General features: G+C 37.1%; 1 protein-coding gene across 2 annotated transcripts; it reads left to right on the plus strand.

The window, feature by feature from the left end:
• Positions 1-1176: 1176 nt before the first annotated feature.
• On the plus strand, positions 1177-6077 carry LOC127093384 (uncharacterized). Of its 2 annotated transcripts, none has more exons than XM_051032306.1 (8): positions 1177-1289; positions 1548-2041; positions 2368-2453; positions 4867-4945; positions 5035-5094; positions 5223-5344; positions 5447-5518; positions 5603-6077. In XM_051032306.1, exons 2-8 carry the CDS (start codon positions 1604-1606, stop codon positions 5703-5705), a joined length of 960 nt encoding a protein of 319 aa, XP_050888263.1. In that variant the 5' UTR covers positions 1177-1289; positions 1548-1603; the 3' UTR covers positions 5706-6077. The 2 variants fall into 2 exon arrangements, with proteins under 2 accessions (XP_050888263.1, XP_050888265.1); XM_051032308.1 differs by having other exon boundaries at positions 1287-1431.
• The last annotated feature ends 12764 nt before the right edge of the window (positions 6078-18841 follow it).

The following is an 18841-nucleotide window of genomic DNA, read 5'->3' on the forward strand; positions in this document are numbered from 1 at the left end:
TATAAAAAATTGTTCTAAAAAATAAGTGAAAAATATAATTGAAATATAAAAGTAAGCCTATTAATCTATTAAAAAAAATAGGCGGGCAAGCCCACCGCCTGCCAATACACCACCTTGGCGGGACGAGGTAGATTTTTAAGCCCAATTTCACTTGGCGAACTTGCCCTCCCCGCCTCCTTTTTTGACGGACTTAAGGTGGGGCGGGGTGGGACGGGGCGAGTGACCCATTTTGCCACCCCTATTGAAAACTATGATGAATGTATATAGCTTAGACACAATGAATTGTGTGGTGTGTTAAATACGTAATTCTTTGTGTTAAACATGTTTGTAAAGTGCAGGATTTGACAGTGTCAGAGTCAAATATATTCGATAGAGTAATAGTCAAATATAGTTTGTAATAATTGAATCTGCATGTATCCAACAGAAGTTGAATATAACTTATAGTAGACGATTGTGCATGTATTCGATAGAGATTAAATACAACTAGTCGTAGTCTAAGCTGTATATATTCGACAGGGAATCGAATATAACTTGTCAAAATTAATCAATTAGTTATTTTGAGATTGCGTGATGTGCAAGCAGTCTCGTTATAAATAGGGAGGTACCCTGCATTTGTAGAATAATGAGATAGAGAGAATTCACAATTGTGAACTCAAAAAGAGAGAAAACTCTATATTTAGTAAGAATAAAAAATGCCATACTCTTCTCTTCTCAAACAGTTGTGCGGCAGAATCGTCTCATAACCAAAATGTGGTTGAATTACTAGAGTGAAGAACGAGACACCAAAATTTTAAATCAATAAAAGAGTGATTTAGTCTTGTTATATCAAGATCGATTTCAACAATGAAAATATAAAAAATACCAAAGACCAACAATAAAGAAAATAAAACACCAAAAATTAAAATGAAATATTTTATTAATATTTCAATAATTATTATGTATATATATATATATATATATATATATATATATATATATATATATTTTAATTATATTAACTATTTTATTAAATTATTTTAAATAATTAATAAAATTAAAATCTGAATTAAATTTTATTTAAAAGTTAATTAATTAATTAGATATGATTTCAATTATATAAAGGATGTCACCATAATCCATTTTAAAATAACTTAGGGTATTAAAATGATCCTCTAATTTAACACTGCACAAAAAAGAAGAGTATTAAATCTATTTTAAAAATAGAATACTAAAAGAAACGCCGTACTCCTGGTTGATAATGTCATCTCCTTCTAAAATTTTCATACTGCCCGACTCACGAACCGCCAACTGTGAGTACTAAGAACTGATGCCCCTTAAACATGCTTCTTTCTTTCTTACTTACTTTACCTTTCTCTGTATTTCAATTCTTTCTGCAACACATCGAATCACACACTGTCAAACCCCAATTCATTTCAACCTCATTTTCCTCATGTATTCGATTTATTCACTAGCTACTTACTCTAGATACCTAAATCTATGCATATAACTGCTTTGTGTTATATATTCATATTCACCCATTTTTGCTAACATTGTGATTTATGGTGCAGGTTAATAAATTGACCTAAAAGTCTCAATTTACCTCTTTACTCAGACACAACAATCCATGATTATATCACACTCCTTTGCCCCTCTTCCCTCATGCATTACCATTACATGCTCTAACCCCTTTTCTCATACCAATCACTTCATCAAATCCTCTATACCTCCTTTTCTACTCTTGAGAAATCTCACAACACCGACATTGTTATGTACTGCTACAAGTCCGCCACGTGAAAATTCCAATAATATTGGGTTTGATATAGGCATCACCGAGGAAGATCAGGTACACCAGAGTGATGATTATGGCGGGTTTTCACATCAAGGGATGGAAATGAAGGATGTTATTGATATACAAGAAGGGCAAGAATATGATGGTGATAGAAGAAGATATTCCAGTGGTGGACCTTATAAAGGCGGGGAAGAGAAGGATTTTGATAGAAATCCTGAATTTGCTGAAATACTTGGTGATTATGTAGATGATCCTGAGAAGGCACAATCTAGAGTAAGTACCACTTTCTAATGATGTCTCATACAATGTTTTAAAAAGCGGATCCAGTTGAACGGAAATCGCCTGATTGTTGGTTTCATTCTGGTTGAATTAGATTGAATTGGTAGAATTGCGGTTGAACTAATTAAACCATGACTTAGAAGCCTCACTGGTTCAAGTGACTTATAGTTTCACACATCAAGTAGTCAAATCTATCTTCATATGAGGGGGTTTTATTGTTTCGGGTTTAGGGTTTAGGGTTTAGGGTTTAGGATTTTATTGAAATTACTTTCCAACTATGATACAAAGATTAAACCAAATGAGCTTTGATTAATTTGCAGATGGAAGAGAGACTAAGAAAGAATAGGAACAAAATACTGCACACAAAAACTGGTTCAGGAGTACCGATGAAAGTATCATTTAATAAGTAAGTTCGATGGTGTATATACATGTGACTGAACCATGGAATTTTTGATTGACTGTGCTCATGTAGTTGCGTGTTTCTTATCATGAATTTTCAATTTCTCTGCTATTTGGTTTGTTCGAATTGAAAAATGTATAATAGAGGATTGAATTTTTAGGGTAGGATATGAATAAGCAATGAAGTAAGTTTTAGACTATGCCCTTGTTTAGGGCACAGGTGGAAGTGAAACTAGAATGCTAGGATGGTGACCGTTGGAGTTGTAGGGTTTTAGACAAGGAAAGAGGAAAGACAAATAATAAAAACTTAGTTTGAATTATAGTTATGGTTTGATCATATGATTGACGATACAAAATAGACTAAGCACCTACCTTTATTTATATCAGTTCATAACTCTAAGTTCTAATTAAATAGGGAAACAAATCATGATAATAACTAAGATATGGAAATTAATCAGATTAGCTAACATACTCTAAGAGAAAAAAAATCTAATCTTATGAGATAATCTAAGAGAATCTAACGTAAAATCAAGGTACTATAAAATGTTAAAATATTTTCATGTTTTCTAACCGGTGCATTTAAAACTGAGTTGGAATTGTGATAGGTTTGAGATTTTATTGAAAATTGTAGGTATTTATTAAAATCTGTTTTGTTTGAATTGTTTATAGCTTGATTTTGTGTTGATGACTTGAATCTTGACCATTGAAGCTAGACACTTGCTATGAAGATCGATGGATAATTGGAGGAATAAAACAGTCTTACATATGGTTTGATTTGGAAGATACATATGATAAAGTACTCAAACAGCTGTTGTAGAATGCTTTAGAAAACAAAATATTTCGATTACTTATATTTGACAGTCAAATATATGTATAAGAGGGTGTAATTAGTGTGAGAACACATGGTGCAAGTACATAAAATTCTATAACTATAGGTGTGCACCAAGGGCAAACCTTTAGCCCTTGTCTTTTTATATCTTAGTTCTAGATGTGTTTTCAAAATAAATGCAAGAGACTGTGCTACAATACATGCTTTTTGAAGACAATATGGTTTTAATTGGGGACAGGGGAGTTGAGAGAAATAAATGGAAAGTTAGAAATATAGATATTTATGGCACTTTTTTTGCATCTAGTTTCAGGGAAGTTGGGTGATAAACTTCATTATCTTGTAGGAACTGGTCGAGACCATCATTAAGGGTCACCTGTTGCACTTATTAGCGGTCTGCCCAAATAATCCATATCGATATAGGAGGTTAGACAGTCATGTTCTGTTCTTGAGTTGGGGAGCACAAAAATGGTGGAAAATCTATATAAGAGGAACAGAACAATTAGCAGAAAGAGAGAAGTACTAGAGAAAGAAAAAATAGAATTCTGTATTAGGAAAGAAACGTAAAGGAAAGTACACAAGAGTAACCAAAGGAGCATTATCGTTTCACACTAGATTAATCAGTCACAACTCAATTATTCAGACATGCCTTCCTTTTCATTTTGAGTTATTGATAGAATTGAAACACAAACTACTAATGACGGATTAACAGATTGCTACGTAACAGAATCTATCAGACTCCCAACTGCCTTATTGTCCATTTATCCTGGTCTCCATCAGTGCCTTCCTCCTCACAGCATTGGTATGCTGATTCGCACGCCACACATCATATTAGATCTAATCGGCATTGGTATACCAAAGTCTATACCCAATATTACATTTTTTATTAAACGGAGAGAGTATTAAATGGGTGTATCTCAAATTACATAGGAGAGAGAATAATTAATTAAAGCTGAGAGAAGAGTCTGATTCATGTAGTGGACAAATGAAAAGTTAATAGATAGGCTGGCCATATCCATGGCATATCGAAGACGTGTTGCTTCTGTATCGCGACATATCAGAATTTTGAAAAGCTTTTTTAAATAAGAAATTCGGATACTCTTTCGATACATATCGACGGTGGATCGAAGCATATCGGCATATCAGATGCAACTCGACAGAGATTTTATAGCATATGTGCTTCATTGCTGCATCATGTTTCTTTGTCATGTTATTCACACAAAAGTTTACCTCATTTTCCCTGCCCATTTTACTTTTCCTACTACACATGCATAATGGGCCTATCGTTTTCCGAGGCAACCTCGTGTTAAAATGTCACCCGAAAGGAGAACATTTGTATCATCAATTACCAAAAATCTAGTCAGTATTAGTATATTTGCTAGGGATAATTGGGTGTATTTCAGATATATTCTGGATCTAATTGTGATGCTATGCATTTTCACTGTAATGTCACTGTTGCATACAATTAACCCTACAGTAATTTGTTTTTAACATTTCACTTTGTGTTCTACATGCTGCAATGAGTAAATGTTCTAATTGCCTTTCTATAAAAAAATATATTCTGTTTTTCTTACCCCCATGCTCGCATTTTCAGATTTGATTATTCAAACTCATACATATGGTTTGAATTTAACAATGCTCCATTGGCAAAAGACATCTCCTTAATTTGTGATGTAAGTAACATCATCCTATGAATATTTTTTGTCGTACATTCTCCACGACACTTCTTATAGGGAAATTTGTTGAATTTTGGTCTTTGCAGTCTATTCGAGCATGGCACATTGTAGGACGTCTTGGAGGATGCAATGCCATGAACATGCAAGTAAGTTATTCTTCTCCTCATCCATAAGAACCAAATTCTCTTCCTCTCTCATTCTTCTTTTATATTTTTATCGAATTTTTCAAACATGATTGTATTGCTTATATAGAACTTGCATAAAATTTCTACAGCTGTCACAGTCTGAGATGGAAAAACGACCAAGTTATGATTACATTCAAGGAGCAAACGTGACGCCGACTACATTTTACAACATTGGGGATCTTGAGGTTCAAGACAACTTGGCTCGAATATGGTGCCACACTGAATTCATATTCCTTCCTTCTTAATGTTCTGTTATACATATTAATTAATGTGATCTGAAGTCCTGATTCTTATAATTCTTGTGATATAACAGGGTGGATATTGGAACTAATGAACCATTGATTCTAGATGTTTTGATAAATGCATTGACACAGATAAGTTCTGAGTATGTTCTCCACTTTCTCCGTCCGTTTAATTAGATGTCTATTTCAATCCCATTAATTGATTTTGCTCTTACGTTTTTTGATAGCTTTGTTGGGATTAAGCAAGTAGTGTTTGGTGGAGAAGAATTTGAGAATTGGAAAGAGGATTTGACATCAGAGGAATCAGGTTATGGTGTTCACAAGATCTAGCCAATTTTCTAGGTATATGGTCAAATGAAGATTCAAAGTCTTGCTATAGATGATTGGTGGATAGCATGAATTGTTGGTCTCATGGTTTGACAATGTCGTTTGGAGAGAATTTGGGATTATTATCTTCCTGAGTTTTTTCAGTTTCAAATTTGCGTTTGGTTTTATATTTTCCACGCTTGTGAGCTTTGTGCTTGGGTGTGTTATAGTTATTAATAAAAATTGTCTTTTGCAAAAAAAAAAAAAAAATCTAATAGTCTGATGATAATAGTAACAGTTAATAACGTTGAAATCGGCTGCTTAGATAGTAATTTACACTTTCTTTTAGGTAAAACTATATTAGAAGAAATAAAAACCAGACTAAGATCCAACACATGCTGAGATTTGTAGCTTTAAAGTTCAAATGTGTTTTTTTACATTTGAATTGACTATTCCACTAAGTTCTGAATAAATATGATAGAATGTAATGGAGAAGTTTCCATAATAGGAGTAACTTTGAATTTTGATTTATGAAAAGTTAGTTACACATTCTAGCAACAGTTTGCATTTATAGTTGCAAACTGTTGACATGCTATAGCAAGTAAGGTATAATCAAGTTGACACCGATCACTCTTGATAAGTCTAACAAACCCAAACTTAATTATTCATAGCTTATCTCTAATACACCCCCTCCTTCCCCCACATGCATGCACCCACACAAACTCATGGAGAGCTAGTAATCTCAAGAAGCTAGGGGTTTGGTGAGGATATCAACCAACTAATCAAAATAAAAAATGTGCAGAAATGTGAAGGACTTGCTTCCGTTTGGCTATAACTTTCTGTCTAACAAAAAATAGATCAATTTTCATATGTTTGGTCTTGGAGTGCATGATAGGGTTGAGCAAGCATGACATAAGAATTGGTTATCACCAATATCATGAGATTTGGTGGAGACACCCGATTCTTGAAGAAGAGTCTAAATCCAAAGTAAGTTGGTAGTGGCTTGGGCTAGACTTCTATATTATGTCTTAGTGTTAGACCTAGCTATTAAATGCTGCTTTTTGGACCACCATTTTATAAGGTTTGCGCTAAAGTAGATAATTGTCCCAAATGTGTTTCTTCTATCATCAAGATCAGAGGCTCAATCATCATCACAAAACATTATAAGGGAATAAAGATATTAGGAGAATGAGGAGAGAGATGTAATCCATGGCGGATGGTACCCTTTAAATACCTTATAATTCTTTTCACCACAACCTAATGAGATTCAAGGGGATGTGACATGAATTGACACACTTTGTTTATTGAGTAAGCAATGTCAGGACTGGTTATGGTAGCATATTGTAGAGCCCCCACGACTGACTTGTACATGTAAGGGCCAATCAAAGTAGTGGAACCATGCTTAGTGAGCTTGCAGGTAGACTGCATTTGAGTATTGCCAGAGCATGAATCAGTCATGTTGGTATTGTGAAGTAAGTCTTTGATGTATTTAGAGTGTGTCAAGAAAAGGGAACCATGAGGAGCTTGCTTGACCTCAATGCCAAAAAAATAATCCAACTCACCAAGATGCTTAAGAGAAAAGGCCAAGTTGAGCTTGGTGTGATGTCTTATAGAAGAGATGTGGAGCTTCCAATAAGTATTATATCATCAACATACACAAGGAGATATATAGTGTGACAATTGAAGAATCAAGTAAAGAGTGGGGGATCACACTTGCTAGCTTTATACTAAAGCTTGACCAAGGCATAATGGAGTCTTTCAAACCACTTCATGGGGTTTGTTTAAGGCTATAGAGAGCTTTGTGCAACTTGCACGCAAGAGAGGGATTAGAGCTAACAAAGTCCTGGGTTTGTTCCATATAAACTACTTCATCAAGCAAGCCATAAGGAGTGAATTATTGACATCAAATTGATGAATGAACCATTTGTGAGTGATTGCAATAATGAGAATGATTATAATAGTGATAGGTTTAACCACATGTGAGAATATATCAGTAAAATCAAATCCATGCCTTTGGTGAAAACCCTTGGCAACAAGTTTAGGTTTGTATCTGTTAATAGTTTCGTCCGAATTTTTCTTAACTCTGAAGACCCATTTGCGACCAATGACTTATTTATTAGAGGGAACGAGGACAAGGGTCCAAGTGTTATTGTGAATGAAGGCATCTTATTTTTCTTACATAAATGACTTTAACTGCAAGTCAACATGTGCTTGCTTGGTGGAATTTGGTTCAGTATGAGTGAGCAAAAGTATAAGGTCCAACCTAGAACTTTGCTCTGGTTTGCATATTATAAAAATTAACAAGTTTCTGAAAAATTGGGAAAATTTTAAGAGTTATAGGCACAAGATTATCTACTGAGGAGAATGTATTTGCCTCATTAGATTGAGATGTATTGGTGGAACTAGATGAGGGTGAAGTAGTATCAGGAGGCAAGACAGTTGGGATGCTATAAGAGATAGACTCAAAAGAAGAGCTATTAGGTATTTGCCTCATATGTGATAGTTATGTTTAGGGATAGAAGAAGATACATTATGAGATGACTCTGGACTGGGAGTGGGATAATGGTTTGGAAAGACAAAAGGGCCAAGACTTGAGAAGGAAGTCATGGTGGTAGGGCTAAAACAAAGAAGAAACAAAGTAAAACTTGTGTTGAGAGGTTGAGATGGAGGTTTAGGAAAAAAGGTCGGATAGGGAAACCTAGACTCATTAAATAACACATATTAGAAAATATAGAGCCTGCCACTAGAAGAAATGCACCTATAACCTTTATGAAAGGTAGAATGCCCAAGGAATATGCACTATTGGGACCTCAAATCAAGTTTACGGGCATTATAGGGCATAAGAAGGGGAAAGCAAGCACAACCCAACAACTTTTAAAAACTTTGTAGTCAGGCTAAACTTTAAACAGAAAAGTGTAGGGAACTTGAAATTTAATGGAGGAAGATGAGAGTTTATTAACGAGGTAGACAAATATGGAGAAAGCATAATCCCAATATGTGAGAGGCAATGAGGTTTGACTTAAGAGAGTAAGACCTAGCTCCACTATATGTTTATGCTTCCACTCAACTGCACCATTTTTGTGGCGTGTGTGAGAGCATATTACTCTAAGAATAATGCCTAGGTCACTGAGAAATTTTCTAAAAGGTCTGAACCCCCCACCCCCCCACAGTCAGATTGTATAACTTTAATGGGAAGCTGATGTTAAAATTTAACCATGGTCTTGAATTGTTTAAAGGTTGCCATGGCTCCAGCTTTGGATTGGAGAAGGTATATCCAAGTAAACTTGAAATAAGCATAAAAAAGACATATAGTAAGTAAAAAATAATGTAAATGGATTAGGATATGTCCCCAATAGATCACTATATATAATTTCTAATGGTTGGGTGTAAATAATGTGTGAGGCAGGTGAGTGAATTCTATGAATTTTGCCAATGCAACTGAGTGAATAAAACACAATATTTTCTTTATTATTAAAAGGAATATTACAACTCTGTAGGATCAGTTTCAAAGTTTAACATGAGTGTGTCCTAATCTAAGATGCCACACATTAACAAATTAGAGGATGTACTAGTAGAATTAAGAATAGGTACAATTTATTTTGAGATAGTAAATGAGATAGAGTTGAAAATTTAGCATTTGGAGACACATCTATGAAGGGGAATTCATAGAGACCATTACTTTCCACCTGACCTTCAAGAAAGGCAACATTAGAGATCTGAGATTTCACAAGGCATTTTATCAGTCGTGAATAGAAAATAAATATTATTATCATGAGAAAATTGACTGACACTCATAAGAGATTTGGCTATGGATGGCACAAGAAGGATATTATCAAGTGTAAGATGTGTGTGTGGTTGAAGAGGTGATGAAAAAGAACTAGAACTAACATGCTGTATATGCAAACCTTGTCCATTGCCTATGTAAATTTATTTATGACCTTCAAAGGAAGTGATCCAATGAAGGTTTTCTGAATAAGAGGTTACATGGTAAAAAGCTCTTGAGTCAGGAAATCATGATGCATAAGTGGATGGCATGATATTTACAATGAATGTTCTTGGAGGAGCTGTGAAGGAAGAAGCATGCCTTGAAGGTGGATGATGCCTTGTCCACACATTGTTAGGAAATTGTCCATAGGGAACCTGATTGCAATGCCATGGATGTTGACTATAGGGATTACCATTGAAAGATGAAGGCTGGAATAAATGATTGAACCTATTGAATTAGGAGAGACTAAGAGACATTTAGGTTAAACCGTGTGTTTTGAAAAGCACTACAGAGACTTTATTATATATAGAGAGATTACAACTAATTACATGATATAGTCGATGTGGGACTATTCTATATACAAATATTCTCAACACTATATATTTACAAATATCAACACTCCCCCTCAAGCTTGAGCATATAAGTCAAATGCACCAAGCTTGTTACATATATAATTAGTTCTGGGATTTCCCAAAGATTTTGTAAACACATCTGCCAATTGATCATTAGAATTGACAAAGCTTGTGACGATGTCACCTGACTCAATATTCTCTCTAACAAAGTGACAGTCTATCTCAATATGTTTGGTCCTCTCATGGAAGACTGGATTTGAAGCAATGTACAATACAACTTGATTATCACAAATAAGTGTAATTGGTCATGCTTCTTCAATTTGAAGTTCCTTGAGTAACTGTTTTAACCAAATAAGTTCATATGTTGCCATTTCCATGGCCCTATACCCTGCCTCGGCGCTTGATCTTGCAACTATGTTTTCTTTCTTACTTTTCCAAGATATAAGGTTTCCTCCAACAAGTACACAATACCCAGAGGTGGATCATCTATCAATGGGTGACCCTACCTAATCAACATCAGAGTATCCAATTATCTGAGTATGTCCTTTATCTTCATACACTAAACCTTTTCCTGGAGCACATTTGATGTATCTCAGAATTAGGATAACATCATCCATATGTTCCTGACAAGGGGAATTTAAGAACTGACTTACCACACTAACTGCAAAAGAAATGTCTGGATGAGTGACTGTGAAATAATTCAACTTTACAACCAATCTTCTATACCTTCCTGGGTCAGATAGAGGCTCCCCCTAAGTGGGTAGTGTAAGACCCAAATTTTGACCCTAAGATCCCTCATGGTATCATATCATTGCTCCATGCATTGCCTCAAGGATCATAGCATGTGTGGCTCCTTAACCCTAGGGTGGGACTTGTGTGAGTTGGTTTGAAACCACCAAGCATGCTTGAATTATGTATTATTGCTTTTCTTATTTGATTACTAACCAAAAGCACAAAAATATGTCACTAACTCTTTTTGTTTTGAAGCTCAAGTGATCATGTGCTCCCTTTGCTCCCAGGAGGCTCCCAAGCTCAATGAAGTGGCTAAATGAAGATGAGAACAAGCATGAAAATGGTCCATAAAACTCCTAATCATCATATATGTCTCCCAAGTATCTCAAATTGCCAATTTGATCAAGATAACCCAAAGGGCTTGAGGATTGTTTCCTAAGGAAACCCTAATTCAATTGTGCATTGACTGTGCCTTGCTCATGAAGCAACCTCAACTTATGATCAAATTCAATCAAGGGAAGTTCTTTAATTCATTATTTTATGCATATATGAGCCTGTGTGAGTATCCTCAATCATTCATTCATCAAGATTTGAAGTTTGGCCTTGAGAAGTTGACCAGTCAAGTCATCTAACTAAACTAAGGATCCCTGAGACCTAACTTTGATGTATTTATCATATGAAGATGACCCCAAGAGAAACAATGTTCTTAATAACCATATGAACAACTTTCCTGTTCATCAAAAATCCATTTGAAACTTGTAAGGTCATCATTCATTTTAAAACATTATAGGTCATTTTGACTGAAACCCTAATTTTGGGTCAACTTCCCAAGGACCTAACTTCCTTATTTTTTATGATTTTGATGTGAGACCAATTTCATTGGAAATATTACGATGTATACTTCAAATGTTATGTTGGACAAAATTTGATAATCCTAAAAGAAACACATGTGATAATACAAAACATTATAGGTCACTTTGGACCAAAGCCATTGAATTTTGAAAATGTCCAACTTCAAGTGCTCATAAATTTCTCATTAAAAATCCAAATGATGCAACTTTTGACTCTAAATTGATCATATTGAAAAGATATACAACTTTTATGTTGAAGGTTTTTCCATTTTAGGCTTTCATCATTGAAACAGAAGGGCTTGAAGTTGCTTGTTTTTGGCAAATTTTTCAAAGACATGTTTTGTACCCCAAACTTCAAAGTCAGTTTTCATAAATTTCCAAACTCCAAATGGATTTTTGTCCAACATTACTTTTGTTCTTATATCAAGAGCTTTCCAACCATTACTCACACCATCATGTTTGGATTTTCCATGTGGGACTTTCGAAGAGCTCAATGTTTAGGTTCAATTATGCAATTCACACCATAACTTCATGCACAAGCCAATGCAACTCCAATTACACGTCCAATTCATTTGCACATGAGTTCAGCTTGCATTTCCATCCATTTTTGGGCTTTGCACGCGCCTGTACAGGTCCATGCATGAAGGGTCCAAGTTCCATGCACACGAGGGAAAGCAAGCAATGCATCATCTCCAGCTATAAATAGAAGTGCTTCCCCATTCAAATTTCAACCTCAAGGTGATCTGAAACTCTGCTGGATTGAAACCTCACCCTCACTCAAAGGAATTTCAGTTTTCATTTCTCAATTTCAAGCTTGAATTTCAACATCCTTAGTTGATCTTCAAGTCTTAATTCCTTAGCCTTGCATCATCATCATATCTCAAGGTCAAAATTGGATCAAGAACTTGAGCAAATCGTGTTGTTCAAAGCTGCATTTCAGAGGTGTATCACTAAACTTGTTTGATCTGGATCTTGAAATACCATGTGAATTGCTTGAGTTTGAATTATTTTCTGAAGTCCTCGAGCAAGAGGCAGGCCAGTGGTGGTCTTAATTTCATGAATTGTGCCATTTCAGTTTGTATACCATGATTTTCAAGCTCAGATTTCTCATTAAATAGAAACTTTGAGGAATATCCAAGGTTACAGGGGTGATGTACATCACCCCAGCTTCATTTTGATACCATTGTTTTTCATTTTCATTGAGGTTGAAAAACCTGCGCGTGGTGGCCGGAGTTGGTTCTCTGGCCGGAGAAGATGGTTGAAATTCTGGTGTAGTCAGTATTCAGATGTTCTACTCCAAGTCATGGCATCTGATCTAACATTGTACCTGATACAGCAAGACAGTTATTACACTCAGTACTAATGTGCACCCTTTCACAGTGTCACATCCTCTCCTTCTATGTCATCCTAGAATGGAGGAACACTTAGTTATGTGCACCATAACATTCACTACTGTTGTTTTCCTACACAGTTATCAGCACGATGTCTCGATCCTGTTTTGGACATCATCTGTTACATTGTTCCAGTTTGTTGGTCATGTACTTGTATTTCCTAGATTAAAGGTTGTAACAAGTTAAACTAATCTCCACTTCTTAAGGAGCTAACAAATAGATTATTTGTTAGGTTCATTAATTGTAGCTTAGTTGTTAGTTTCCTAGATTTTAGATCAGCTGGTGGATTCCTGAAGAATAGCCTGAGAAAAATCCTGAAACAGAAAAACTACTCATCCAACAATATAGCATATGCTGTCAGGAATGAATGTCACTACATTCCGTCTGACATCCAAGCCCAGAACCATATGCTCAGTCTGTTTAGTTCCTGAACACAGACTGCTAAATTTGTTGTGCTGTAAAAGACCAACCAGTCTCTACTTCAGTATCAGCTTACTGGAAGAACTGTCAAGACATCCAGTTTGACAATTTCACACTGCTCTTTTGGCCAGGTCTGATATGCTTTTTAAAATCAGACTTCACTACATACTGATCTGAATTCATCAGCTTATTAAACAGTATGTGCTGTTGTTGATGAATGTCAAAACATTCTGATTGACATTCCAACAGAAGGCTATGTATCAGGTTTGTTATTAAATTGATTGGCAGACTGTAACACAACCTGAATTATGGCAGACATGATTATAACATGCAGTAGGTAAACAAACACAGGAAATTGTTAACCCAGTTCAGTCCAACATGACCTACATCTGGGGGCTACCAAGCCAGGAAGAAGATCCACTATTAGTAGTATCAATTCAGAGTTAAACTCCCCCGTTTACAACTCATCACTTAATCCCTACCCAATGCAATCTATACCTAGGAACTCCTAGATAGAAACCTCCAGTTTCCATTCCTATCACTACAAATACAATGTAATGTGCAAACACCTTGAACTTGCTTCACAGCTTCATTCAAGAACATAATTACTCTTGCCTACAGGCTTTGAGTAACAAACACTCTCAGGTTTACCACTGAGAAACACATGGTAACCTTCCCACAGATTGGGAGGTTTACCTTACACACACCCCTAAAAATTCATTCTAAGAGGCTTACAAAAACTAGATTACAATCATCTATTTATAACCTAATCACCCAACTGGATTTGGGCCTTCAGAAAATTGCAGCAGACTTGTTCTTTGCTGTTGCAACTTCAGCAGAAAAGTTCTGCTACAAACAAGGTCTTCAAGTTCCTAAACTCTCTCCATATATATCTCCATGTTTAGAGCCTATATATATTCTGATTTAGTCTTCAAGACCTCCACATGGGAGTTAGGATATTCACCAGATATCCTTGCTGATCCCATGACATATACTGAATTAATTAATTCAGTTTCCTACACATGTGCGATGTCACAGACCTGATGTCGTGACATCGTACATGACATGTTGGTCCAGATGTTGAATTTCTTCAACCCAACATATTAAAACAACAGAGATGATTACATTATTTGTTTTCTAAAATTACTGCCAATCCTAAGGAATCAACAATCTCCCCCTTTGGCAAATTTTAGCTAAAACAAATAAACAATACACTGGACAACACATCCCAATTTGGGAATGCTCTTCATCTCCGTCATTGGCTCCACCACCACAAGCACCAAAGTTGGTGTACATGGGGAAGAAGAGGGACAAGACTTAGTTGTACCAGAACCCTTCCCCTCAACCGGAGAGCTTCCTGAAGAGTATGTAATGCTGAGTACATAGACAATGTAACTCAGATCACAAGGCACAACTGTCTTCTTAACTCAGATCACAAGACACAAGTGGTAAACCCAGTTGGTGGATTTTGTGCCTGATGCCAACTTCTGTTTGCTGCCACATCCACAGTTGGCTTTCTTTTGGTACATTCTCAACCCTAGGACTATATTTCTCTCCCCCTTTTTAGCTAAACATTTGTAAAGGCACCCTTCACAAAACCAGATCCAGGCGCAGCTTGCCCAAACCTTAACATACCCCATGATTCTGAGAATGGAGTGTTTTTCTTGTGAGAGGAAGAGGGCTAGTGCATCCTTTAAATAGTCCAGCCCGTGCCTAGGAATTTCCGGTAGAAATAAATGCTTGGTCAAGATGCATTTATTTTTGCTGAGAAACAGTCAGAGAATCACCAACAAAATCTCAGACTATCTTTGAATACCTTTTATAGCTCTTGACTGTTTCTTTTCCAAAACAGCCGTTCCAGTGTATGGAGACCATTCCATATATGCAGTCAGACACGTTGCACGCGATGTCTTAACATTCCTGCATTCAGCCAGTTTCCCAAGACCTCTGTCATCCCTCCAGTAGAGACTTGACACCTAGCACTGCTACAGCCAACTTTTCACACTTCAGGTGATGGTTACTCCCCCTGTACCACACAGCTGTAGCCATCATGCTTATTCTGGTTTATCAGACTTAGCCACATCACCCTCATAATTCCTAATGACTTTAAAATTCAGAAGGAATTAACAGCAATGTCCAGGGCAATGTCATGACATCCGGTCAGACATTCTTCTGCTCACTCAGCCTTGACATACATCACAGCATCCTGATACCTGCCTTGTCATCTGAGAACACACAGGCCACAAGCTTGGTGATTGCTTGCAGCACAAAGGCACAACTCCCCCTGTCATGGACAACCTACTCTCTTGGAGGTCACACATGATCATATCCAACACCCCAAGGTTGGACCTTCACATACTTCCTGATTCAAAGAGATTCCAGACCACTTGATGAAAGGAAAACATAAGACGCATCTTCATGTCTTCAAGAGCGCACCCTCTGTCCAACCCTCTTGGCTGAACACATCCACACTCTGTGTCAATTTCTCTTCTAACCAGAACAAAAGATCACTTCACAAGATGTTTTAACATCAGCTGGGACTTCCTTCACAGCATCACAAGGAGCACTATCTGATAGACTTCAGATATTACTGAGTCCTCAGCTTGGGCCAGAGGAACCCAAACATACATTGGGATATATACACTCTCATCCCACTACCAGAGACAGTCTTCCATAGATAGCTCAGAACTTCTACCATAAGCTCCAAGAGATGAATCGAGAACTCCTCCTTTTGTCTTCAACTTAATACTTTTCTGTTCAAAAGTAATTTGTCTCAGACTTTCCTCAAGAATAATCAGCTGCCTTATGTTGATTACCTTGATTCTTCGAACTCACTTTTGAGATAGACCAAATGCCACTGGTTGATTACCTCCTTCATGAATCCTCATATGAAAAGGTCAAATGCTGCTTTTTGACCTCCCCAAATTTATCAGACTTCTCCCAAAGATATTCTGACCTTTCAAGTGAGACTAGAACTTCAAGCTTTTGAAGTATCCAATCTACAACCCTGTAGACCTTTCTATCTCAAGTTGATGTGCCACTTCACCAACTAAGCGTCTGATGTTGAACCAAATGTCACAACATTGTGTTTTGACATCTAGCTGTTGAATTCAGCTCCTTCTTCTGCCACTTGAAAGAACTTCATCCCTTCACAGAACAAGAGTTCAATGTTCTCATAGACTTGATTGTGGAACCAAGTTTGAGTAAACAACCTCCATCCTGCAGGTTTGCAGTTAAGTCATCCAAGCTCACACCTTGATGAATCACTGCTTCTTCTCCAAAGACATCAGACACTCTGATGTATGAGTCTTCAGAAGGACCAGTTAGAAACTAACCCTTCAGCTCTACCAAGGATTCCACATCCTAAGGCAAGGCTGTTTCCATGATGTCAAGAATGCTGCCACTTGTTCTTGACTCCACAGTGTGCATAAGCTAATGCACTTCCTTACCTAGATCAGAAATAAACTGATCCAAGTAACCACCATCAAGACTATGATGTCTTCTTCTTCTTGTGCATCCCAAGGCTGAATCATGTTTCTTGCCAGGAAACCTTTTCAGAGATCATATGCTTTTGCTGCCACCAAAGAGATAGATCATACCTCAATCTACTATCCTTCCTGTGATTTTGCACAGGGTCTTGAAGAAGATATGTTCCAACATCTTTAAGAGCATCAGTTATCTTGAGCTCCAAGGATAATCAATTAAATACTTGTACTTGACACAAGTAGACATTGATCTTAAATCCTTTCCCAATTATCCTTTCAGATACTTCCACCATAGAATACTTTGAAAGTACTCTTCTAGTGTCAACATCTTCTGCTTGCAAGCACTTCAATAGTCTTGAGACCCTTTCCAGATTAGATTCACCCTTAGGAATGAGAGAGGTGAATCCTTCCTTGCAAATGTGTCACATAACAACCAGAACCCATGTGACACAGGTCAACAGCCAACCAGACCCTAGGCTGACCGAGCGTGAGGAGGTTAACCAAACTCCCCCTCAAATTATCAATCATGGAAACTCCACACCATTATCCATGCATTGTACACAAATGTCTCAACATGACATCCACCATCCCTTACCAGTGGCAACTAACTCCTCCAATCACACCAATCAGACTTCAGCTGACCATAAGTACTAGTGAGACACACAACACCAGTCGATAGTAGATATGCATTGCCAGAGCATATTACCTTAACCAACCTCTGAATCTTCATATTCTCACTCCTAGTAAGAACTGCCACTTCTGAACGTGGTGTTTGAATAACAAGATTCATGGTTCCAACCCCCTTAAATGATATCACAATCAGGTTACCCCATTATTGACTGCTAACATCCAGGAGACTTGTCTTCCAACATACCATAGTACTTCAGGGAACAACTATCCAATCCTGATCAAACTGCAGGAAGATGCCTAACAGCAGGAGATTGTACAATGTCACATCTCAACCAGCTCAACTTCTAGGGATGACCTTCTTGAGCACACAACCAGTTGACCCTGCTCTTGTCAACTTGGCACACACAGATGTCTCCTCTTCCAGGTCAGGAGTAGGTTCCAAACAGAATTATCTCTTTGTTTGAACCCTAAAAACATCTGCTCTTCAACCAGTAGCTGCATACTTGTTGAACAACATGTTCTAACATCACATAGAACATTGGTTCCACCTCCTTGGAACAACCCTTCCTTGAAGGTCTTCAAGGTCTTCATATACACTACTCAAGAGAGTAAGAGAATCAGTGATTGAGGGACTCTTACCATCCTGAAGTGAGAACGTCATGATGAGTGGACTTGAGGAGACTCAAGTATCTTTGACATCTTCAGTAGATTATGATGAGATCTTGAACACAGCAGCCTTTCATCCACATGAAGGGAAGCTACATCAGAGTTTGAGTTTTGCCATGTATTATGCAGCGGAAATCATAATACAACTCAACCTATGAACACACACTTCACCAGATTGGCCTCCAAGACCATACCAGGTTTGAATGTGATGTAGTACTGGCACAGCTGTCTCACACACAGGCCAATTGCCAACCTCCAGAGACAGGTACGCACCATTCCTGTTATGAACAGTCCATCCACCTACTTCAAGGGACCATTCAGGAAATTACAGAACCTTACCCAGGTTCCAGCTTCAGTACTTACACAACTCCTTGCCAGCTACCAGAAAGTATCACCCATGGATCTCATCCAGAGACAGAACAGGATGCCTGCTCTGATACCAATTGAAATTCTGGTGTAGTCAGTATTCAGATGTTCTACTCCAAGTCATGGCATCTGATCTAACATTGTACCTGATACAGCAAGACAGTTATTACACTCAGTACTAATGTGCACCCTTTCACAGTGTCACATCCTCTCCTTCTATGTCATCCTAGAATGGAGGAACACTTAGTTATGTGCACCATAACATTCACTACTGTTGTTTT

The sequence above is a fragment of the Lathyrus oleraceus genome, chromosome 6, assembly GCF_024323335.1.
Source record: "Lathyrus oleraceus cultivar Zhongwan6 chromosome 6, CAAS_Psat_ZW6_1.0, whole genome shotgun sequence".
Classification (NCBI taxonomy): Eukaryota; Viridiplantae; Streptophyta; class Magnoliopsida; order Fabales; family Fabaceae; genus Lathyrus; species Lathyrus oleraceus.